Source organism: Xenopus laevis, chromosome 8L, assembly GCF_017654675.1.
Source record: "Xenopus laevis strain J_2021 chromosome 8L, Xenopus_laevis_v10.1, whole genome shotgun sequence".
NCBI lineage: Eukaryota > Metazoa > Chordata > Amphibia > Anura > Pipidae > Xenopus > Xenopus laevis.
This window is the reverse complement of record NC_054385.1, coordinates 13,515,287-13,540,260: the sequence shown is the minus strand read 5'-3', so window position 1 is coordinate 13,540,260 and position 24,974 is coordinate 13,515,287. Positions and strand designations below refer to the sequence as shown.

General features: G+C 40.8%; 2 protein-coding genes across 2 annotated transcripts in view; one reads left to right on the top strand and one right to left on the bottom strand.

The window, feature by feature from the left end:
• The window catches only part of bgn.L (biglycan L homeolog), a 28,222-nt gene extending 4,599 nt beyond the window's left edge, over positions 1–23,623 (bottom strand). The window contains exons 1-5 of the mRNA XM_041573227.1: positions 23,318–23,623; positions 6,049–6,301; positions 2,176–2,288; positions 647–860; positions 25–135 (exon numbers count right to left, since the gene is read on the bottom strand). Coding sequence (XP_041429161.1) covers positions 25–135; positions 647–860; positions 2,176–2,288; positions 6,049–6,286 — 676 coding nt within the window. The 5' untranslated portion in view covers positions 6,287–6,301; positions 23,318–23,623. The remainder of the gene's footprint in view (positions 1–24; positions 136–646; positions 861–2,175; positions 2,289–6,048; positions 6,302–23,317) is intronic.
• Positions 1–24,974, top strand: part of LOC108706216 (three prime repair exonuclease 2) — a 200,435-nt gene that overhangs the window by 69,947 nt on the left and 105,514 nt on the right. The gene's annotated exons all lie outside the window — the stretch shown is intronic.

Below are 24,974 nucleotides of genomic sequence, written 5' to 3'. Positions count from 1 at the left end.
CTTGATATGATATTTCTTTGGTACCTTTTGGGATGCCGGACAGTTTTGCCTCGGAAACACGCAAGTAGTTCAGCTTCAAGCCATCAAATGCGCCAGCCTCAATGCCTCCATTTTCCAGAGGGTTTCCTCCCATTTCTTAAGGGAATATCAGAAATCAGGTTTAGGTCAACAAAATCAATTTTCTAATTCACTGCCCCCTTACCTTTAGAGAGTCTGATCTGTAGCCCTAACAACTATGGCTTCCAGCTTGGTATATTATTATTCTTCAACAGACTGAACTCTAACTCAATTCTAGCAAGGTTTGCAGGTACCATCTCGCCCTACTGTTATCGAAAAGCAGAGACAAAGGAAAGTGAGCTAATCTTAAATGGGTGGACAAAAATAATAAACAAATGCCCCAGGGTTTGTAGCATAAGGAAGTGATGTGTGAAGGTCTTGATGGATTTTGAGGATTAGATAATACCATAAACTGTAGATTGGCATTATCAGTGTATGTCATGCATGAAATTTATGAGCATATCTTGTGTCTGTCTGGTGAGGAAATCAGGGACTTTATGCCCGAAACCCAACTGTTATTCCACAGGTAACCAACTGCAGGCACTGAATGACCAGAACAGTGAAGAGCTGGTCTTCACTATCACCTTACCAATACAGTTCATGTTCTTCAGTCCACTGAAGACGCCCTTTGGGACCTTCTTAATTTTGTTTTCGTGAATGCGCAGCTCCACCAGAGACTTGGGAAGGTTTTTGGGTATTTCCTCGAGGTTGTTTTTAGAGATGTACAGTTTCTGCATCTTCTGCAGGGGCTCAAAGGCCTTTTCATTGATTTTCGATATCTTGTTGTTGACTATAACCAAAGCCTATGCAAGTGGGGAGAAATAGGTAGAATTATGATTATGGTCATGTGCTTTTTTATTTATATTTAATTATGATGAAGCTGAGATCTCTCCGCGATGGGCTCAGAACTTCTATAACACACCATGGTATGTTGGAAACCGATGAGCATGAGATTCTTGGGCAGATCTTTGCAAAGGTTGCAATGCTGTTCTATTATTGCCTTAATATTGAGAAAGACTGGCATGTTGGGGGTCATTGACTACCTGCAGGGCTGATCTGCCCTGCAGGTAGCAGAATTGCTGCAAAGACCTATTTTTGCCCTATGTAGATGGTATTGACTGTGTTCAACGGCATTATGTTCATGAGGAATGGGGTGGCATGTAGTCATTCATAATTTAGACGCACTAGGGAGTGCCAATGGGTACAGTCTGCATCAGGACTGTACAAAATGTTGGTATCTAAAATAAACAACCCAAATACATGGATAGATCCAAAAACCCTAAGGTCCTTGGGATTTTGGTGGGGGAAATGGTTGCCCCATGGATTGTCCATGCCCTTACCTAGTCACTACTTTCTCTCTGGGCCACATGGGGTGTAAAAATTGCTCTTTCTGCAGAGACGACAGATGTCTCTTCTGCCTAATAAGAGCTTTTAAAGCAGTAGTCTGGTTCCTTGGGATTGCATGTGACTTTAACCTGTGGGTGGCCCTTTGCTGCCCTTGCAGTAATGCCATCTGATGCCAGCTTCTCACCTCTTCGCTCCGGCTCCCCTTGCTGACTCCAAATCAGCACAATAAGAATGACAAGAGGATTAATTAACTCAATAATCACATTAATCAAAATGCTGCTGTGTCAATGTCCCTTGGGGGCCAAAGCAATCACTGTACTAGATTAACTGTCAGACGCAAAAGATTATTATAGGTGCTCTGTAAAATCTAGCACCGGTACCTAATAGAAGGAATGCTTGGGATGTGTGTGCCACCTTGCTTGAATTTGAATAAGAGAACTCACCAGTAGAGCTTTCAGGAATGACATATAACTGCTTATGAAAATGCAAAAACAGGAAAATGGTTAATAAAGGATTTAAATGTAAATCCATAGAATATACCGTGAGATTTGGGATGTCTAAATGCCCCCAAACCACACATATTACTATTAAAATATTATATATGAATATAATCTGAAACGAGTATACTCAACTCATTATACAGTAAATACACCATACAGCATATGAGCCCAACATGGTCTCCATCTGGTTGCCAATAAAAATATACATATATATGTATATGTAACACAATACACCACAAAAGTGGCTTAAAAAGAAAGCACAGACACTCACATACAGGTTGGTGAGTCCCTTGAAGTCGTCCTTTTTGATTTCCGTGATTTTGTTGTTCTGTAGATCCAAGAGAGTGGTGTCTTTCGGAAGGTTTTTGGGAATAGACGTGAGACCTATAGAAATGGAAGGTAGCAGTTCTGAGGTTATTTATTAATGATCGAGAGTGCTTGCCCTTAAGAGTAAATGCCCTATGCAAGGCAGGGAATACTGCTAAACTGGGAAAAATGCTGCACCGGACCTCTGCCTGCACCCTCTTATCACCCACTCCACCTAAGCTCTATCACTCATGGTCCACAATTGTGCGGTGGTGGGCTGGGGGAATTCTTTTAATACATACATGAGTGCTGCCCCCTAAATCCTCAGGTGCCTATATAAAAATGTAGCCCTAGAGTAGTGGCTTGTTCACCATGGTATGCACCCTATTCTGTTGGGTAGAGCTTATGCTGCTCATCTACCTAGCCACAACATGCTCCTAAAGCTACTTGGCAGCTAGTTATGCTCATTCGTTATGCCCCCCATATTGGAGCCGACCAGCCCTAACTCAGAATAACACATACACCCTTAGGTCTCACGACGGTTCCAAGAGAACTATCTAGACATGGTCTTGGTTGTCACAAGGGGTAATAGCTACAAGCAGAATATTAAATCATGTAGAAGAGTACCCACTATTTACACCATAGGATGGGGGAGTACCCATCCTACAAACAAAGTGCCTTGGCCTGTCTATAGACATATCCAAAACAAATGTACCTTGCCTTCAATGTATTAAAAATTTGTATATGGTCTTATGGTATGCTGCAGGTCCACAAACTGTGGTGCTAGCCCTGGAAGCCCTGTACAATGGTCATATAGACTGACATCTGGGATAAGTGCTTATTTGCATCCCTCGACACACCTAGAACTAATGTAGACAATGAATAAAGTGCTGCTCGATAAGCCAAGATAGGTCTTTTTCATTCTATCCCAAAAGGCAGCAGTACCCACTCTTGCAATTGGTTGATTGGGTTGGCAGACACGTAAAACAAAAGTTGACTGTACAAAATAATCTTTTAGAAGAGATATTATCGCCTCTTTAGCTGCTACTGAGCATGCTCACTGGGCTATATAGTTCGCTGTGATTAGTAACAGTTTAGAAAGGCAAGGACCTGGCTTCCAGCTGGTATATCTAAAACTCACATTTTAGAAAATCATCATTTGTGATAACTACTAGGGCCAGTTTCATTAGAATCCAATTAACCTGCCTGTAGGTTTTTGGAAAGTGGGAGGGAAACCAGAACACCCAAAGGTAATGCACACAGGTACATACAAACTACTTGCCCTGGATGGAATTAAACCTGGTCTATGTCTTGGCTAAGCTTGCTCTTAAAGAAAGTTCCTTCTCATAAGACTCATAAGTCTCAGCTCCAGATCTAGCACTTATTGCTACAGGTTGTAAAAGCTGAGGCAGCAGAACTGACAGACCCAGTAGTATAAATTGCGAGTTGAAAGTGTATAATTCTTCTTCGATCCTGCCCAGAATAAAGACATTGCATAACGTTCTTGAGATACATTTACTGAAGTGATATCTATCCTCCAACCTTGAGCAGAGATCTCTATGTATAATAAGTGCTCTTTACTCTTTATCAGAGCTCAATAAATTAAGCCAGACAATTTAGGGACACATCATTAGTTTATTAGAGTTCCACTCAACTGTCAACTAAAGATTACAGATGCCTTTCTATAAACAGCCAAGGTTTCCAGCAACTTGTATTTTTTTCTTTTGTGCCACCTGGAAAGGACAATGTGCAGAATATGAGCAGATGCTTAGATAGTGAGACCACAAGTGTAGACAGAATAAGACAGCAAAGATGACATCTCAAAGGCTGATGTCATGTTCAATAGGAGAAGAAAGCCATTGCTGGTTCCCAAACTCGAATCCATGTTTAAACATCTACTGCTTCTATAGAGTAAAGGTGGCCAAACATCGTTGAATCAATATGCCTCTGGCTGATCAAACCATGGTCTGAGTGGATGAACACTGTATGAGGGACCATACATGAGAGAGACACCTTTCTGTTGTTGCACCTCCACTCTCCAAATGGTGGTATAGTTCTATTGTTCTCTGTACTTATTATAGATAGATAGATAGATAGATAGATAGATAGATAGATAGATGCTGAGATAGATAGATAGATAATAGTTGGATGGATATGTGGATAGATAGATATAGAGAAAGACAAAATAAATAGACAGACAGCTAAAGATAGGTAGATAGATAATAGTTGGTTGGATAGATAGATAAATAGACAGACATATATAGATAGATAGATAGATAGATAGATAGATAATAGTTGCTTGGAAACAGTGATAGATAATACTTGGATGTAGGTAGATAGATAGATAGAGAGAGAGAGAGAGAGAGAGAGAGAGAAATAAACAGATAGATAGATAGCTAATGGTTGGATGGATAGATAAATAGACAGACATATATAGATAGATAGATAGATAATAGTTGGATGGATACAGCGATAGATAATAGTTGGATGTCGATAGATAGATATTGAGAAAGAGAAATAAATAGATAGATATATATATATAGAGAAAGAGAAATAAATAGATAGATATAGAGAAAGAGAAATAAATAGATAGATAATGGTTGGATGGATAGATAAATAGACAGACAGGTATAGATAGATCGATAATAGTTGGATGGATAGATATAGAGAAAGAGAAATAAATAGACAGGTAGATAGAGATAGATAATGGTTGGTTTGATGGATAGATAGACAGACAGATATAGATAGATGGATGGATATAGAGAAAGATAGACCGACAGATAAAGATAGAGAGATAGATAGATGATAGTCAGATAGATAGATAGATAGATATAGAGAAAGAGACAGTGGCATAACTAGTTGTTACTGGGCCCCATAGCAAATTCAATTTAGGGCCCCAAAATATTTATAAGTTGGCCTATTTTACCAAGATATATTAAAATTGCTCATTAATTAGGGTCTCACTGGGCCCCCTACATTCCTGGGGCCCCCTGCAACCGCAGGGTCTGCTTCCTCTATAGTTACGCCCCTGGAAAGAGAAATAAATAGACAGCCAGATAAGATATCAGATATGGATAGATGGAAAAGGTCTCATTGTATTGTGGTACAGCTGCAGTGCTAGCAAGAAACTGTAATTGTGTTCAATGGTGCTTATATTTATTGTAATCATGTCCCTTTGTTAGCTGCCAGGGGGCTGTTATACAGGAAGGCCTCTTTTTGCAGTCTGAATATTTTAACATTCCAGGCTCTCACCAGCCACTCGTAACTTAACATAAACATTCCATGGTCATAAATCAGAACCGGCTTCTCATTTCAGAGCAGGGCAAAAATCCCTTCTCATGGGATCTCAAGCAACAATCACTCCAATCCAAGTTTAGGGGGGGGAGTAATAGATTCCTTCTTTGCACATATATATTTCTTCCAGTCACAGTATAATATAGAGAAAGTACACAAAGCTTGGGAGCCGAATGTGGCCCTCCCACTACTTTTCATGTTTATTAGCTTTCATGCATAATACAATAAGCTGACCTGGTAGTAAATCACGGTTGCCCTAGATAGGCACATCTGGCTTGCACCTAGTGAGTTGGATGCCAGTGCTATTAATAACACTACTACTTAAAAGGCCACTGCAACTTGGGGAAAATTGCACTTAGAGTGAGATTTACAGTAAGTAGAATGCCTGTTGGTGCTCCCAGATTCTCCCACTACATCATCATAAATGACCCCTCCTATGGGCTTGGACCTCCAGCTTCTTGTCTAGCTTCCTATGTAAGAAGGCAGAATTGTGTCAGGATCTCATGGCAAGGTATAACTTGATTACTGACAACACAAGACTCACCCAAATCAGAGCACTGCACCACACGCAAATGACATTGACACCCAAATGGGCATAAATCCATAGGTGGCAAACCAACATCTGGAATACTCTCAGTAGGTATAGGACCTACTCCCGAGGCCTCCTCATCTTTCATCATAGCCATTCCATCGTCCATGGAAAAATCCCAGAATCCTCTCTGTTCAAAAGGCAGGGCATGGATGACTAAGATACAGGAGCATAAGAGAAGCAATACCTTCATTGTTGGTGTTGATATCTGGAGAGAAGGGAAACACAAATGAGCTGTTAACCACATACATCGGAAAGTTAAAGAAGCAGAAAATAAGCCATCAAACTTATTCCCCAGGGAAGTGAGTAAAACCCTTGTTTGAGCTTGTCCTTTACTCCTACTGAGATACCTAAAGGTCAGATCTCTTCCCAATAGGCCCACCTTCAAGGTGGGCAAAATCTTGCTGATTGAATCGTGGGCCCTAGGACCCAACAATCGGATCATAATGAAAGGTATAATGGCCGTCAATTTGCGGGACCGCATCAATCAACAGATGCAGTCCACAATCCAACTGGATTTTTCTCCATTGCTGCTTTATGACAAAATGAAAAGGAATATACAGACTTTTTGTAATCTGTAAGAGCGGATTGTATAGGGTGAGACTGTCGCTACATCCTAAGCTCATGCAACCTCTTCAATCGACCCCAATATTAAATTGAAAATGCTGCAGCCAATTTAAGATTTTATCACATACAGACAAGGTTACCCAGGAACCAGTATCCGAATAACCCTTCTGTTTATATCCTATGGCCTGTCCTGTCACTCACATATTTATATGTAGACAAAATAATGGCAACCACTCTTTTCAAATGTTTCAGTTGGCAACCAGTTTCTGCTGCAAGAAGTACTTCCAGATGGAAAAGGGATGCGGTTGTGTGTGCCAGATGATTGCAACTATTCTTTCCTGTATTTTCTTGCCAGCATTTCTACCTCTGAACATTGCAGTGCCCCCCAACTTCATTCCCCTGTGTTGGTGTGTCTGCACGGTCATGGTTTGGCACTGTTGCAAGCATGTCTGAATATTATAGAGAATCCAGGTTCTGATTTGGGAATTAAAAACCCCATTTAAGTAGTACTTGCCCAACATGGCTTCTGCGTTATGGAACTGCTAATATCTGACCCCTATATTATCTTGCTTTTGGCACTTGACACATGCCATTTGACAAACATTCTGTTTTTCTTCTTTAGAACTTTGGTTACACCTTCTCTTCGGTCTACTGAGGCTGCTGAGACCTCTACTACAGCAATATCCAGTGACTAACTCCTACACTTATCAAACTCAACGACAGTCGCCCCCTCTCTCGCCAGTCTTCCTCCTCTTTTACTTCCTACATTGGGCGAGATTGAGGGTGGGATGGAGCACCAAAAGTTCGGAGCGGAGACCAGGGAGTGGGCCTGGGATGGCAGGGCCTACCTGTTTTTTTCCCGGTGTCCCACTGGCCCAGTCCGACCCTAATAGAAGGAAATGAACATATGTCCAACCACATTTCACGGACTAATGATACATTAGCTAACATATTTATTACACAACATTTCTTGCAGTGGGGAAAGGTTCCATTTGCTTCCATCTCCCTTGTGTGGAATGTGAGCAAAATGAATTATACATTGGAAAGGAGATGTACAAAAGGTTAAAGAGAATGAAGAAAGGGAAGTTAATGCTTGGTCCCCAGGCTCCTTACTCCGGGAAAGATGCTGTGGTGTGAACCCTCATTTAAATGGCCATTCTGTAGCTTATGGTCTCTCTAAAATAGCAGCAAAATTATAGCTTGACTCAAGCTGCTGCCTTCACAATTACAGACAGAACCCAGCAAGGGAATATCTGCTTTATTTCTTTATAATAAGCAAAGGGAAAGCAGTGTTAACCCTCAAATAGCATGTCTGAGCCAAGCTTACAAATCAATGCTGGGCAGGTTTAGTTGGGGCGAGGGAATATTTATTTCCCTGGGTACCCCTGGAACTATAGCAGGGTGACTGTTACCCCAATGTTTCTATATATCTGTAACCTTGTTATGAGCTAAGGGGGCCCAGCCTGAAGGCCAGTTAGGGGAGATTTGGGGTGAGTGCTTATTTGTACCCTGGGTACCCCTGGAACTATAGCAGGGTGATGGTTACCCCATGTTTCTATATATCTGTAACCTTGTTATGAGCTAAGGGAGCCCAGCCTGAAGGCCAATTAAGATGAATGCTTAATTCTGGCATCCATAAAAACGGCATATCCTGGAATTAGGATTCCTAAGGAATCGTAATAGTTACATTTAGGCAGATTTATTGGCTCATTATACAATGAACCCTAGTGTGTATAAACGTGATAGGGACCTTGGTATGTAAACTCCACTGGGGCATCTCTGTAATGCACTGCAGAATATGTCCATGCAATAAATGATACTAGATATATGTTCTTAAAGTCATTTTAAAGTAATTATTTTTACAGTCTAATACCCCTAGAGACATTTCATGGTATTACCTGGATTTTGCAGCCCTCCCCCCCCCATCCCATCCCATGCCAAGCCCCAGCCAATATCCATTTGTAGAACTTAATTTTTTTCCCTTATTTGTATGGAATGCAAATTAAAAGTATGGAATGTTCTAAACAAGAATGTGCATTCCAACAGATAGCTGCATTTGGCTGAGCTGCACGGAATGTGCACCTGTGGGATTTCCCTGTGGATGTGGAATGAATCCTTACATTAAAGTAAACCCATATGCACATATATGAGACTACCTCTTTAAAGGAGAAGGAAAGGCTTGGTGCACTTGGAGGTACCAAATGTTAAGCACCCCGAATGATTATATTAACTTACCTGAAACCCCAGGCCGTTGCTCCTATCAGCGGAAAACTGCCAGTGAGCAACACTGAGCGATCCTTTTCCGGCTTCTTCTTTCTTAAAATTTCCCTGGGCAGACGCATGTGCAGTTGAAAGACATAACGACTTTTTAGTTAAAGTTTGGCTTTTTGTTCTACTGCATGGCTGCGAGAAGACAGAAAAAGATCACTCCGTGGTGATCACTGGTATTACCCCGGGCTGGTGCGGTTTTCTGCTGATAGCGCCAGCCTGGGGTTTCAGGTAAGTAAATACAATCACTTGGGGGTGCTTAACATTTGGAACCCCAAGTGCACGAAGACTTTTCTTCTCCTTTAATCCGCCAGTTGCCAAGTTGGCATGGGCCATAGGTTCTGACCACAATAGCTGAGGTTTCTTGAATTCATTTATTTTCTTAAATAATACTATTGCTTATCTGGAACATCCATTTGGATATAAATGTATCAGTGAATGCTTCCATATTAAACTGTGTTTCATTCCATGGGCCCCCTATACTTCCTGGATTCTCAGCAGCCTCAGGGTCTTTTCAAGACAAATGAACTGACTCAAAAAACATAAACCGACAAGATTTCCACCCCTGATTTTGTCTTCATAGTTTCTTCTTTATCTTTTTGTGATGATCATACACTTCTAGCCTTCAAAACCTGACCGAGTTGCCCCCGGAACACATGGCTGATCCTTATCATATGGCTATAAAAGCTCTTTCTTTCTGTGCAGCAATTAGAGCATTCCTATGGAGATCTATGTGGTTGGGTACCTGTTGTTGCACGCAACCTCGCTGTCTTCCTCGGCCACTCTCTGACCTGTAACTATGCATTGCTGTAATTGTCTTGGCGTTGGAGGCTGAATTGTATTTCTTTATTACAGTCAATGCCGTTCAAAAGTATGGGATTCTAACTAACTAGGTGCTAGATAAAATCAGAAGGGGTCAAAGTGGAAAGTAGGATGGAAAAAATGTTTTGTTCTTTGTACCCTGCCTTCCATTCTAAATGAATTGGGTTCCACAATGCCAATTAGGGATATGAAGGGGGAGGCACGTTGTCTTTCTAGAGAGCAGAGAGACCCTGGGCAGAAGTGCTCCCTGCATTGACGGGTATTAGTTAATGATCTCCATAGAGTTATTAGGGTCTGGCTTTGCTCTGTACCTCTCACTGACTGCAGAACACAATGTCATGGGTGCAGACCAGCCGGTGGAGTTTCTAACCCTTCTACCACCATAAGGTGGCTTTTGTACTGCCCTCACCACTACCTTTTACCTCTTCTCACCTTTCCAGCCGCCATAATTGCACTTTCTTTAGAAGAGCCGAATATGGTTGCCACCTGTCCAGATTTCACCCGTAAAGCCCGGTTTTTAGAAGGGCTGCCTGAGTGAAAAGGGCCTGTTCGGATTGCCAAGTTAGGAAATCCAGACCGGCCATTGACATTAATGACATGGCTATCAGCCAATTGCTGATTGCCACATCAATAGTCCCACCCCTGATGTCATCTGCCCCGCCCTCTTACATCACTGGTTCCACCCCAATGTCACAGGTCCTACCATGCCGTCACTTTTGACCCATCTAGTCTTTCAGCTCTTTGCATGCATGTATCTTCCAAAACCTCAAAACCATTACTGGTAAAGGATCCATTATCTGGAATTACGGGAAGGCCATCTCCCATATGATTACAAATGATTTCCTTTTTCTCTTTAATAATAAAAAAAGTACCTTGTACTTTTTTACAGCTAAAATGTAATTAATCCCTACTGGAGGTAAAACACTCCTATTTATTTCATGTTTAAATTATTTTTTAGTAGACAGAGTACAAATGACAGAAAACCCCAGGTCCCGAGCATCCTAGATAACAGGTTTCATAGCTGTATTGGACATCACTTAGGTTTATTTCCCATTAGGGCTATTGTAAACCCCTTTGACTTTCCTGTTTTGTTTGTTTGAAACCCATTGTGGTATTCACTGCCTCACTTGGCATAACCTCCAGGTTTTAAGGCTTTGTCCACTTTCAGATCTCCTTCTCCAACTCTGCTCTTTGTTGATTGGTTGCTCCAGCATTCTTTAATCTGTACTTCTATATACTTATGTCAATGGAATCTTTTACACCCCGATATGCCCCTTTTGCAACAAATTTTAAACTGCTTTCATATTAGGCATATAGGAGTCTTGTTCCATACAGGTTATTATAATCTATAGACAACTGAACCCCAGGACACTGTACCTGCCTCAGATATACAAGGAAGAAAACATAGCTATCTATCTACATCTAATGTAGGTGTAACTATGCCACAGCAACACTGTACTCTGTATTAATCTCTGTATACAATGGTTCGTAGGCTCAGGTTCATCCTGAAACCCCTTATCCAGAAAACTCTGAATTATGGAAACAAAAGGTTTAAAGGGAGCACACCCAATAATCATAAAGCGAGGTGCAATCCTGCAGGAACTCCCCAACAGAGTTACCACAATCTAATATACAGATATAAGGCCGCCTCTTGAAGCCATGATTTCTTTATTCAGTTATTTTTTTTGTTACTTTATTTTTTGTAATCTTATGTAAAATAAACTTTATCCTTTGAGAGTGAGATCCTCTTCCTTTTTTCTGAATTATGGAAAGGTTGTCTCTAGTGATGGGCGAATATATTCGCCAGGGGTGAATTTGTTGCAAATTTCAGCGTTCCCGAGTTTCGGAATTGTCGCCGGCGTCAAAATTCTTGTTTCGTGAATTTTTCACCGGGAAATTTGCAAATTTTCCAGGGAAATGGGAGAAATTCGCACATCAATCCCTGTCTCCCATTATCTAAATAATCAAGATTTAACAAAAAATGTCCTTTTTCTCTGTAATAATACAATAGTACTTTGTACTTGATCCAAACTAAAATATAATAAATTCTTATTGGAAGCAAAACCAGCCTATTGGGTTGATTTAATGTTTACATGATTTTCTAGTAGACATATGGTATGGATATCCAAATTATGGAAAGATCCATTATCCGGAAAACCCCAGGTCCCGAGCATTCTGGATAACAGGTCCCATACCTTTTTTTACTGGGACAAATTGTCCCCAGTGCAATAGCCTACAGTAGAGGTCCATAACCTTAAATACCTGTGAGCAACATTCAAATGCAAAAAGTCATAAATGCACACTTAATGTATATGTATTTTCCCTTTAAATTCTCTTGACAGTTTCCCAGTAACTCTAATGATAAATGGTTCTTCTATGGTATATAAGTATATGCAGGGGTATCCAGCAGCTGTTGGGGTCTACAATTCCCAGGATCCCACAACAACACTCGGTTGCTAAGAAATGATGGTACACAGTGTTTACAACAGCTGGACTAGTTGGACATGTATTACTAGGGGATGCAATAAATCCTGCCTTGTGGGGGATTTGACTCAATCCCACCGCTTATTACACAATTCAGATTGATCAGTATGTATTTTAGGTAATAAGAGAACATGTTTGAGTCTGGATGAAATTTGGGCCAAGGAGTTCTGAGTGAGAGCAAACCTAATGTCAGTCAGCAGCTGCAAAAGCAAGTGTCAAGGCTGAGAGATTTGGGTAACTGCCCTCTGCATTTAATTACGGCAATAAGGTCACTCCATGTGATTCAGCCATAATTATTCAACCATTATTATCATTCCTTAATTTGTATTAGTATTACCTTTTACTGATATATTACAATGTTCTAGGGATTTAAAAATGGGTTCACTGTATTGTCAACTGCGGCACAAAAACGTGGTCAATTTTACATAGCTACACCCATGTGGAATTTGTTACATATTGGCATAAATGGTTTTCATATTTACTGCTATTTACATAAGGTGTATACAGTTAAACCTCATTACTTTAAGTTTGCAGCCAATCCTCACTAGAGATGTCATGTTGTAATGTCTAAGAAGGGTGGTTTGTTATGGCGTAGGTTTCATCAAAATATTTCCGTGCCGAAGATCTAAAGACCATTGGCTGGGTTCTTCTATTCAAGATGTAATTTTCACTACATGCTGCTTAGTTTACACTTTCCTACAGACTTTGCAGGAGATGTGGGCTCATTTCCAGATGTGAATGCAAAAGTGAGCATGCAATTAGGCATTATTATAGTAGGGAGAAATGGTGCCTATAGTTGTAGTGTGATAATAGTCTCTGGGAAGGGAGTGTGACTGTGGGATAGCAGGTATAGTAGGGAGAGATGGTGTCTATAGTAACAGTGGATAATAGTCTCTGGGAAGGGAGTGTGACTGTTGGATAGCAGGTATAGTAGGGAGAGATGGTGCCTATAGTAACAGTGGATAATAGTCTCTGGGAAGGGAGTGTGACTGTGGGATAGCAGGTATAGTAGGGAGAGATGGTGTCTATAGTAACAGTGGGATAATAGTCTCTGGGAAGGGAGTGTGACTGTGGGATAGCAGGTATAGTAGGGAGAGATGGTGTCTATAGTAACAGTGGATAATAGTCTCTGGGAAGGGAGTGTGACTGCGGGATAGCAGGTATAGTAGGGAGAGATGGTATCTATAGTAGCACAAGGTATTGTGCCTGTACGTACTCTTGGCAAATGATAGCGAATCCCAAAGTGGCCTTTAAGCTTGCTCCAATGGATGCCAAGGAACTGTGGAACTACTGTAATCACTAATTCCAAACTAATTGGACCCCTCTGTCATTACTGATGCCCTGTGCATTGGTGTATTAGAAGTGATGTCATTCCGGTTGTCAAAGCAGTTTGTTTCCGGCTGTCATTAGCATTTACAGTGAGCTGTTCCTCTATGATTTAGAGCCATTAGAAACACATTTCCACCTCCTGTGTCTCCTCCAAATATAAATACCAAGATGAAACATTAGATATTTTTTCCACAACGCCCAAAATACATCTGTTTTTGTCCAACGTTGATGTGACTGGAAGAGTATTATATTACAAGCATCAAATGGATATATGGAGCCAGACAGATTGAATGGCTCTGATTATTATATCGGTATTTGTAGTATGACACTTCTCCGTTTTTTGAGGCGCGTTAAACATCCGGCTGAAGTCTTCACGCGGAACTGCACACAGTGATAGGAATCAGCAATTTTAGTGAAATCTTTGCTGCTGCATGTTGTAAAAAGATTGGTAGGCTTAAAAAAAGGTTTTCAGGGGGGCTCATTAATTTTATGATGTAGGACTATCCAATATATATTCATATCTTCCATACTGTACCTGTAATGTCACACTCCCTTCCCAGAGACTATTATCCCACTGTTACTATAGGCACCATCTCTCACTACTATACCTGCTTTCCCACAGTCACACTCCCTTCCCAGAGACTATTATCCACTGTTACTATAGGCACCATCTCTCCCTACTATACCTGCTATCCCACAGTCACACTCCCTTCCCAGAGACTATTATCCACTGTTACTATAGGCACCATCTCTCCATACTATCCCTGCTACCCCACAGTGATACTACCTCCCTAAAGGCTATTATCCCACTGCTATTACAAGCAAAACTGCCTTACGTGTAATTAAGTATTAACAGCATCCATAAGAACATGTAAAGTGTTAAGATAGGGTGTCTCCACTCATTTGTGCCTGTGTTGTATAGGGTGGTCCTCTTTATCTCCTGTAATGTGATAAATTGGAAAATATAACTGAAACAAGGTGCATAATTGGTTCTAAACAATGTATTAGGTCACAAAGCTTAAAAAGGTAAGAAACACTGGGATAAAACATTATGTAAATACACTAAACCCAAGAAGCACTTATTACTAACCAGGGTTAATAAAGAGAGACTGGCCCACTAAGGTGCAAGAACAGTATGATATCAACAGAACAGAGACAATGGAGCAGATGGTATAATTACCAAAGGAAAGAATGATGGTGGAAAGAATGGAGAAAAGTATATTGATGAGTGGCCATATGTTCTTATATTTTCTGTTGAGCTTCTATCCAAGTTCCATCTCTGCATTCTGAAGCACAAACGTATGCCGAAAGCCAGAAAGTACCGTAGGTCTTGAATTGAACTAGCAGATATGTTTAACTTCTCTAGCTTCCCTAGCATTGAACACACCCAACACACTTGTGTCAACGATGCGTTGCACTTGGTTGGTGCTGCAGAGAAGTAGGGTAGTTGAAGGCCATGTTCCTACAGGCAACTAGAAGCTTATTTTTAGCATTTCCTGTCCCTCAACCATTGGGATGATCTGTTTTGCACACATATATTGAAACAAGACCCCCACCATGCTGCCAGCGATTTCATTTGTTGTGGTCAAGTCAAGCTGTTCTGTGGGTTCATTTGATGTTCTTCCATTCTGAATTCCGTTCTAAAGTCTTCTTTCTTGCTATTCACTGTAATGTTTTGACCGCTTTTGGAATAGTCAACCCCAAACGATTTACATAGGTCCTGTTCACTAGGTCTTTACATCCTTTAGTTTTCTTTTATTAGTTGGGGGCTGTACTCAATCACTTGGAAATGTGACTGATATACAGGTATGGGATCCGTAATATGGAAACTTGTTATCCAGAAAGCTTGGAATTAGGGAAGTACATCCCCGATAGACTCCATATTAATCGAATAATTCAAAAATGTTCCTTTTTCTCTGTAATGCCTTATACATGGTCCAAATTAAGATACGATCCTTATTGGAGGCAAAATAATCCTATTGGGTTTATTTAATGTTTACATTATTTTTAAGTAGTCTTAAAATATGGAGATCCAAATTAAAGAAAGACCCTTATCATGAAAACCCCAGGTCCCGAGCATTTACTCAGTATGTCAGTGATAGCCAAGTCTAAACTTCTCAGAAAACCCCTGCCAGTTTGTTTATCTTGGTTCTGTCCAATGAGCCTTACCTCTGAAATTGACTTTATAGGAGGAACCCATTGAATCTTGTTGATGCTGATTAAAATTGTATCTTTAATGAGGACCAAACTCAAACTACCAGGCTCCTGTTTTCTTCATTCATGTTAACCACTCTACAGTCTGAATCAACATTAGCTTTGGCATTCATTTGTTCCAATAACATGTTCCATGTTTTGCTTGTTCCTCTCCATGAACTAAAATGTGCCAGCAGTTGACCTCTGTGGTATCCTCTAGACACACAGCAGCCGTTATGATATTATGGGTCTAATTCTGCCGAGGAATATGCTAACTGCTTGCCACTAAGTCGTTTATGAAACATTGATTTTTAAAAGAAATTTCTCAGAAGCTTTAAACCCAAAATGTTTATCATACATCATTCCAGAACTCAGAAGGATCCAAAAAGCACAAAGGACTTTGTACTGACATAGTTGTCTTTTCCCAAAAACGTTCATTTTATGACTATAGAATCCACGTGGGAGGTCTTGGGCAAGATCGCCCAAAGCAGCAGGAGCAACAAGAAGTAAGAAAAAATTGCAGCTCCTCCACCCAATTTGGAGCTGAAAATGGAAGACATTTCTACAGACTGAAAGTGATCCAAAAATATTGCAAAGTGATTTGTTGAAACCTCCAACCGGGGTGCCATGCCGTGTTTTTCATTCTCTTTGCTTTTAGGAGGTACATGGTCGAGGGAATGTAATTTAGATACACAGAACTGGAATCAGAGCAAAGGGGGCGTGGGATCAGGGTAATACAGGAAGTTTGGTAGGGGCATTAAATTGATGAATTATAACTCCAGTATCTTGGCAGACAATATTATATACAGTATATTATGCTCTTTGTACTATTATCAACCACATCCTTATATGATTAGGACATAATCATTGAGGTTGCAAAAAATGCACTCACCCAGAAAAAGGCAAGGCTATCTGCAATTTTACAAAACTGCCAAGGGGGTCACAGCAAAATACGTTATCCCCCTGACATTTGCTTGACTTGAAGCCCCCATTCAATTTCTCTTCATAAGTTCATCTGATCCCATGCCCTTTACCCTAGCGATCAAAGCAATTTTTGGCTAGGTATATGCTCGAGAAAGGGTAATTTACAGGGGGAAAACCCTATTTTTTGCACTTAGAGTCAGTGGTGTAACTACCTACACAGGAGACCCCACCCAGTGCCTGGACCGTGGGGTCTGCGAGGTGCAGCATGAGTAGGGTTGCCACCTGGCCGGTATTTTACCGGCCTGGCCAGTAAATATGATGGCTGACCCCAATGTTATTAATAGGGAAAAAAGTTAAATATATAGGAAGGCCGGTATTTTTTTCCATAAAGGGTGGCAACCGTAAGCATGAGCGGGCTCTGGAGAGGAGGGACAGCTTGTGCCAGGCCCCCTCTGCAGATTTTTTTGACAAAGTCAAGTTTTGCTACTGCTTTATGTCTTGCCCAGCAAGAATAGCTGTAGGTCTCTCCGCTCCAAAATGGAGTGCAGCTACATGTGTTCATCCCATGAATACAGTGCTGTCGGCATTTGGCAGCACTGCATTCATGAAGTGTGTATGGAGAGAAACATATAGTTATCCCCTCCCATCCATGTTGGCACAGGAAAAAAGGTAGTGGATTTGTATAATCTGAAATATGTGACGTGATACAATCTGTACATTCCTTTGTGTAATGCTGTTATCCTAAGACTGGGCCAGCAAACTAATAAACTACTAAATCTCCTGAAACAATCATTGGAATTTTTGTAGCACCGGTTGCACCAGTTGGGGCCACAAGGCTCATGAGCCTCTGTGTTCAGGGACATAAAAACTGGGACAGCTTTTTGGATTGGAGGGGTATTTGCTCTTGGCACCAGCACCAGAGAGGCCTTACTTGAGGGGAAGCAATGTTGAGAACAGTATAGGAGATGTATCACATAACAGATGTTTCACTTTATACATTAGGGAAGCTGAGAGGAGGGAGAGACTTTACATGATATAAACATTCATCCATATCAAGAAGGAAACATTCCCTGCAGCAACACACAGCTACAACTTGGGGACCCAACATGAAGTTGGAGGGAGTAAAAGAGAAAGGGTAATAAACATATCAAACTTTAAGACTGATGTGGTGGGTCACGTTCAATGCATGAGATAAAGCAATTTTTAAGAGAGGCACGAAATCTGGCATCCTGGTCCCATAATGATTTTGCATGGGATCAGTGATTGTAATTATCTGCTCCTGATTTGTGCACGTCCGTATTCTTCTACTGAAACCGTGGCTGCCCCACTCAGATCTATGTCTACAAACAGAGTGAGATCATTTCCTCTAACGTGATCCAATCAAGGATTCCAGGACCTGTGCAATTAACCCTCCATGACGTCACTTTTAATGTAATAGTGTTACATCATCCATCACCTGTCATCATCTTTTAGCGTAAATTAATATTCATACAAATACTGTCTCTTTTTTTCCGTTTTTGTAAATATTTATTTTTGTCGAATTTCCCAGAAGCCCTGCGGCTGTGCCTTTCTACCAGCTAGAAATGCTGTAAATCATGACTATTTTCTTCTTATTTATGATACGCAAGACTGTTTTATGTTTTTTAATGCCTTTTCGTGATTTAACAACATTTTCACACTGGAGTTGCCAAACCGTCGCATAGCTGTCAGTCAACAGGTGATTGTTTTTCTAGGAAAATTAGTGAGTGCTATTTTTTTCCAATAGCAAGAGTGACAAGAGAGGGCTTGTTTTTGGGCAACTGGAAGCATGTGCCTCCCCGTTTCCATTCAGCAAATAGAAATGATCTGCATGGACCCAAGCAGGGAACTGTTATTTGGGATGTATTCAACCATTTATTTGGTTTAAAGCTGGGGAGATAGACCTATTGGCCCATACTACTTGCCCAGTTCCTGTCCTGCTGGCTAGCTAAGACACATGGTGCACAAGAGGGGACATTTATGACCACAAGTGCAATTGTGTGCAGTGTCGGACTAGGCCGGCAGGACACTGGGTAAAAACCCAGTGGGCTCCATCCCTCGTGTGCACCACCGACCCATGGGTGCTGTCCCCTGACCCTCCCCCAGCCCTGATCGTGGTGGTAAAAAGAGAAAACAAGGCACGAACTGGAGAAGAGGGGGACAGAGAGGGGTTGTGGCACCAGGAGGACCTCATGGTTGGGACTGGGTATGTGGGGGCCAGTAAGGCTACAACTCCGGTGGACACTGGTTGTGTGTACAAATTTGCCTGCAGTCAGTGTATAAAACCCTTCAACGCAAACTCATTGCACTTTCATAATAGTTACGCTTGGTGCTGCTGCCTTTCTCTTGCCTCCTGTGCCAATTTGGGTGCTGCAATTTCCCTATCTCCCCAATGTCCCCTATCTCAGGGGAACCCTAAAGCGATCAGCGTTTTCCAAGCAGGCAGTGGCTCCAGGGTTACCTCAACACCCTGCTCAGATGTGCTGAAAGAATAGTGCGCATACATCATACTTATGGAGCCTCCTTGAAATGAATTACACTTTTTTTGGCACAACGTTGATTGATTTGTATCAAAGTACAAGTGTGTTCATTTTGACACGTTGCTGCAATTGCATTAGAAGCAACTCCTCTGTCATCCGCTGTCCACTTTGGAATGGTATGGGAAAATACTGGGTAAAAAACATTGGCGATTGGATTGATAAATTATACTTTGCACACTGCAATCGTAAGGTGTTTGGTCAAACGCTGCCAGCAGCAGATAAATTCCCACGTCCTCCAGGCAACGCTGTTGGCACTACTGAATGGAAAGTGTCTAATCAGACATGCACTGTGTGGTGAGAGATAGACCTCCGTGCCAAAACCCATGTTCAAGTCTTTTGATGTCGAACTCAATTGTTATGTGCATCCAATAGGAATGCATCCACTTCAAGTACTATTTAATGATTATGTGGCATTACCCTAAAGCCCACCCCCCTATTTTCCAATTTTTTGCCTATTTGTCTACATGAAAACACACACTTCCAATCACAATATCTACATGCCTCCTCCTGTATTCATCAATGTTTGGGATCCAACCAGTCGGCCTACAAGATTAATGGAATGATCCGTGCGGTATACGGGGCCATACACAGTATGTTGGGTCAACAGCCCAAACAAATGGACACGCTGGGAAGGGAAGAGTAGCTGATATGAAAATATAATCTGACGATGTACCATGTTAACCATAGCCTGGTGCATGGGCAGATAAGGAAGTGAAGTGTAGCCTTGGTTCCTCTTGAGTCCCTCATCTGCCAATGGCTAACATAACACATCAGCAGATTAAATCTTCAAACCTCGTTCCTGAAATGACTGATGCTCATGGTACAGAGTTATATTTAAAGAGGAAACTTTGAGTATGATGGGTTCTCTTTAAAACCCAATTTCCAAATGCTGGCAGCTACAAAAAGAGCCATTTTATTCCTTTGAAGAACTTTTCCATGTTCTCCCCTAGGCCAAAAAATGACCAATACTTTGCTCTACATAATTTTCTATATTTGGAGCCAACCAACTAAGTCTGAATTAAGCTGGGCAGCTGTGCTGTCATTTTTTTATCCCTGATGTTTTTTTTTAGAGTATTTTAGTGTTTTCCTTAGATGTTTAACAAAGTTACAAGATGGTGACCCCCTGTAGCCAACTTTGAAAGCATAAATTATTGGTTTGATTAGGTTTGTGGTGCAGTACGTTCATGTTTATATTTAGTATACAAAATACAGCATTTCTAGCCCTATTCTATTTTAGACTTTACATGCCCTTTAAATCTATAATATCACCTGGTTTTTGACTCGGGAACTTTCAGTGCAGCTGTTTCAACAACCCTAGGGTTAATTGACTATGAAAGCAATTGTAATGTAAATTAAGTACATTAATGTAAATTGCAAAAGTGCTCAGAGGAGCACAGAGTAAGTTTACATTCATTTGCTGAGGGGCGCAGTCACTTCTAATTACACCAGTAATTGGTAGAGATGTTTTCTGCAGCAAAGGTATTGATTAGGGTTACACCCACTCTCCAATTCATATGTGTGTGGGTTATAATATGCCCCACATACCTTATATGTCAAACTTAAAGGGCACCTATCACTCCCTTCATCAGCTTCTCTCACTAGATCTGCAAGCTGATACAACTCCATCCTCGGGGGTTGGATTAAATACTAATAACAACAATCGCTGGCTGGTGCATGCAGACTTGGGACCTGTATATACATCCAACACAATACTCAATGCACAACTAGGGCAGTTTGGGGATATGTGCATGCATGAGCCACACATTGTATGTAACTAGCAAGATATGGAGCCACCCAATATAAGATCACAATTGGCACCAGCTCCAGGTAAAATCATGCCATTGTAAGTGCCATTATTTGTCTTTTGTCTAGAGCAGTGGTCCCCAACCAGTGGCTCATAAGCAACATGTTCCTCACCAACCCCTTGGATGTTGCTCCCAGTGGCCTCAAAGTTGATTATTTTTTAATTTCTGCTTTATATGCAAGTTTTGGTTGCATAAAAACCAGGTGTACTGCCAAACGGAGCCTCTTGTAGGTTGCCAGTCCACACAGTGGCTACCAAATGGGCAATCACAGCCCTTATTTTGTACCACCCAGTTACACTGTTAATGCTTGTGTTGCTCCCCAACTATTTTTACATCTGAGTGTGTTTCATGGGTAAAAAAGGTTAAGGACCTCTGATGCTCTAGGATGCTGGTCCCACCCTTAGCCCCTGTTGGGCCATCAGAGACTTTGAATGGTTATAATTAAAAGTTGAGTGTATCATATCCATTTTTAAACATGCTCCACTATAGGTACTTGGACTGTAGAGGCATAAATAGGAAAATAACGCAGACTCAGGGATATCCTACAAACCTCAATGCAGATAGAGCTTTTGATAGAATCAAATTCAGGACCCAGTGCTAAAAGGCAGCAATACTAACCATAGTACCATCATGGTGACCAAGTGAACTCATGCACCTCCTTGCACCATGCAATTGTACTGTTCTCAAAGTATGGTAGCAGTCATCGACCATCTAATAAACCCAGGAGAACCCAACTAGTCTTACACCCCAACCACTTTGTAAGACTTACCCTAGGGGTCAGTCATGCAATTTATGAATTGGTTATAACCATGTAATCATGCTTGCTGAAACAAGTTGCAAGAGGTTGGAAATCGCTTCCTTGGAAACTTAACTACATGAACCACTTGTCTTTGATGTATCTTCAACCTAAAGAGCAGCAGATCTTTCTCCATTAAAGCTTTTCTGAACTTTCCACCGAATGATTTGTCTCTGCACTTTTTAGTTTTAGGATCATGGTTAGCTGTTAGCAGAAAAACAACCCCAATAGTACAGGCTTTGGTGTCATTAATGCGTATGTCAGCCCTGGCATCAACCACTGTTTCTTTTAGCAATATTGGCAGGGTTGTGGTTGGAGGAAATGAACAATGAAGTGTTTTTGGCTTGTAGTCATAAGGGCGGAGACCCCGATAAAGTAGACCTCCCTCCGTGCTGTTACACAAGGGATACAATATTGCACTCTCTACTCTTGAAAACCAGAGGGGCATTTTGATCATTGATATGATGGTGCCCATAGACACTGCCCCTTTCAGAGGCACAACTGAAGTTACTATTCTGTAGGGAACGTCATACTGTATGTCATCCACCGGCAGTTTCTATACTGTTTGACATATTCATTTTATGAATATACCAATGTATACATGCCATATCACTTGAAGGAATGAGGCATAGCCATATGGGGTAAATGAGTAGAATGGAGATCTCGGTCGTCATTGTGCCAAAATTTAGATCTCCTACTCTTTATGTGGTTGCCATGCTAGATTTAGAAGATCAACAGCAATCTCTCACTCTAGCTTGCCTTTAGGGTAGGATCTCCCAACCATTGCTCTGGGACCCCTTAGTTGCTCACAGTTTGGAAACTGTTTATGAAAACTTAAACAATAAAAAAACCATCCGAGCATCCTCTGCTCAATGCTATCATACAACTGAGATGTCTACTGAAATCCATCTAAGTCGGGTACCAAGGTATCGCCTTGAGAATTCACATGCACGCCACGGCTGCAAGGCTCCCATTTAAATTTTAAAATAAATAGGAGGGGGCAAAACACGTGCTCTTTAACAATAAAAAAAAAAACACCTATGTGGCATAGGCTGCTGTGGTGGAAGGTAAAAGTAGAACAGAAATGTTGAGTCTACACTGCTGACCACGCCAATACTAAAGATTTGGCACCACCGTAGATTATACAGTCTATTGCAATTAAGGGGTTAAACACATATCAATATAGGCAGTCTAAATTTTTTTAAATGAAAAACCACAAAATATCAGTAAATAAAAAATTTGGATCAATCAAAGAATGTTCCAGAACATGGAAAGGTTAAACATGTCCCAACTGTTCAGCATCTCGCACAAGAAGTTTCATAAGACTTGAGGATCCAAGTAGATCGTTTTTCTACAAACTTTTTTTTTTTCTAAAAAGCTCTCTTTTTTTTTTAAACCTCATAATTTGATGCACAGAAAACAGAAATTTTACATTTACATTCTCTTCAAATAGGAGTGTGAACATAGAAATACTGTACCTCTCTCTCTCTTTTCTCTTTCAATATACAAAGGCTCCTTCCAGGCAATAAACTTGCGTCCCGTTTATAATATCACAGTCTCTGGTTCAGAACGTTTTTTTTTTTCCACTTTTTTAAACAAAATCTTCCAGTTTCTTCTTCTCCTCCTCACTTTTCTGACTTTTCTTCTGTAACAAAAGGAGGCATCCACCCTAACCGCCCCCCTTGTACTGACTAGAACAGGGCTGCCTGCTGCAGGGTCTTGTATGTGAGCTTGAAGGATGTAATTCCCTAGCAGACAGCAGAGCCTCCACTACTCAGATTGCTTTACAACCTCCTCCCCTTTTGAAATATATTATATGTAAACGACTTTGGGATGTTGTGACATCACACCTGCCAAAAAAAAAACCTAAAAACAAAATCCCACAGACGATCGTGTGTCTTTCACCCTTTTTAACCAAATGATTTTATGGGGGTAAGAAAGTTCTTTGAAATGCCAAAATTAAAAAAAACAAAAAACTGATTCCATGTTTGTTTTCTTTAGTTTTTTTTGTGGATAACAAGCTGTTTTTCTAGCTTACTCCATGTGTTTGCCTGAGCCGATGCAATTTGCAGCAAGTAGACGTAGGGAGCCAATTAAGCTAACGTTTGTAAGGGAATTCTATAACCGGCAAAGGTCTATCCAGTTGATAAGCCTCATCTTGGGAGAAGTGACTTATGATGTCATCGACCTGTTCAGGGTGAGCAAACATCATCACCAACCCACAATCTCTTTCCCATTGGAAGAACAATGACTAAGGAATTAAAAGGCAAATTGAATGCATTTCAATTATATTTATTAATGAATAGCTTGACATATTTATAATACGTAACAGTTACATCTCTAATTATACATTTCCACGAAGGAGATCACTTACATTTCCAAGTAAAGGATCTGTTAACCCTGAAAACCCATTATCCAGAAAGTTCCAAATTATGGAAAGGCTGCCTCCCATAGACTCTATTATAATTAAATTATCCAAATTTCAAAAAATGATTCCCCCTTTTCACTGTAATAATAAAACAGTAGGTTGTACTTGATCCCAACTAAGATATAATTAATCCTTAGTGGAAGCAAGATCAGAATTTCGGGTTTATTTAACATTTACAAGATTTACTAGTAGATTTAAGGTAAGGAGATCCAAATTACAGGAAGATCCATTATCCGGAAAACCCCAGGTGCCGAGCATTCTGGATAACAGGTCCCATACCTGTAAATGTAATTAGCTGCTTGGAAATATTGGGATATATGTCAAGACTAGCAGGGGCCCACAGCTGGTTCTCAGGGGCAATTCGAGTGTTCGAGTTGCGGGACTGAAAGTCACAGTATCGGGTTTTTCACATTTGAGTTTTTTCTTAAGTTACCATTCGAGTTCATTAAAGTTCATTCAAGGTAAAAAAAAAAAAACACTAACACTCGACCTTTGATAATTAACCCCCAATGTCCAGGCAAGGTCAGGCAAAAGCTCTGTCTAGGTTACAGCTCCTCCCCTCTTAGCTGCACTGCCACTTATATCATTGTCCAGACGCCTTATTAGTGCAGGGTGCTATTGCCACCACAAAAGGTGGCAACCCTAAAGAATGACCCTGTCCATGGATGTTATTTTTAGGTGTTGGAAATGGAATGAATGAAACTATA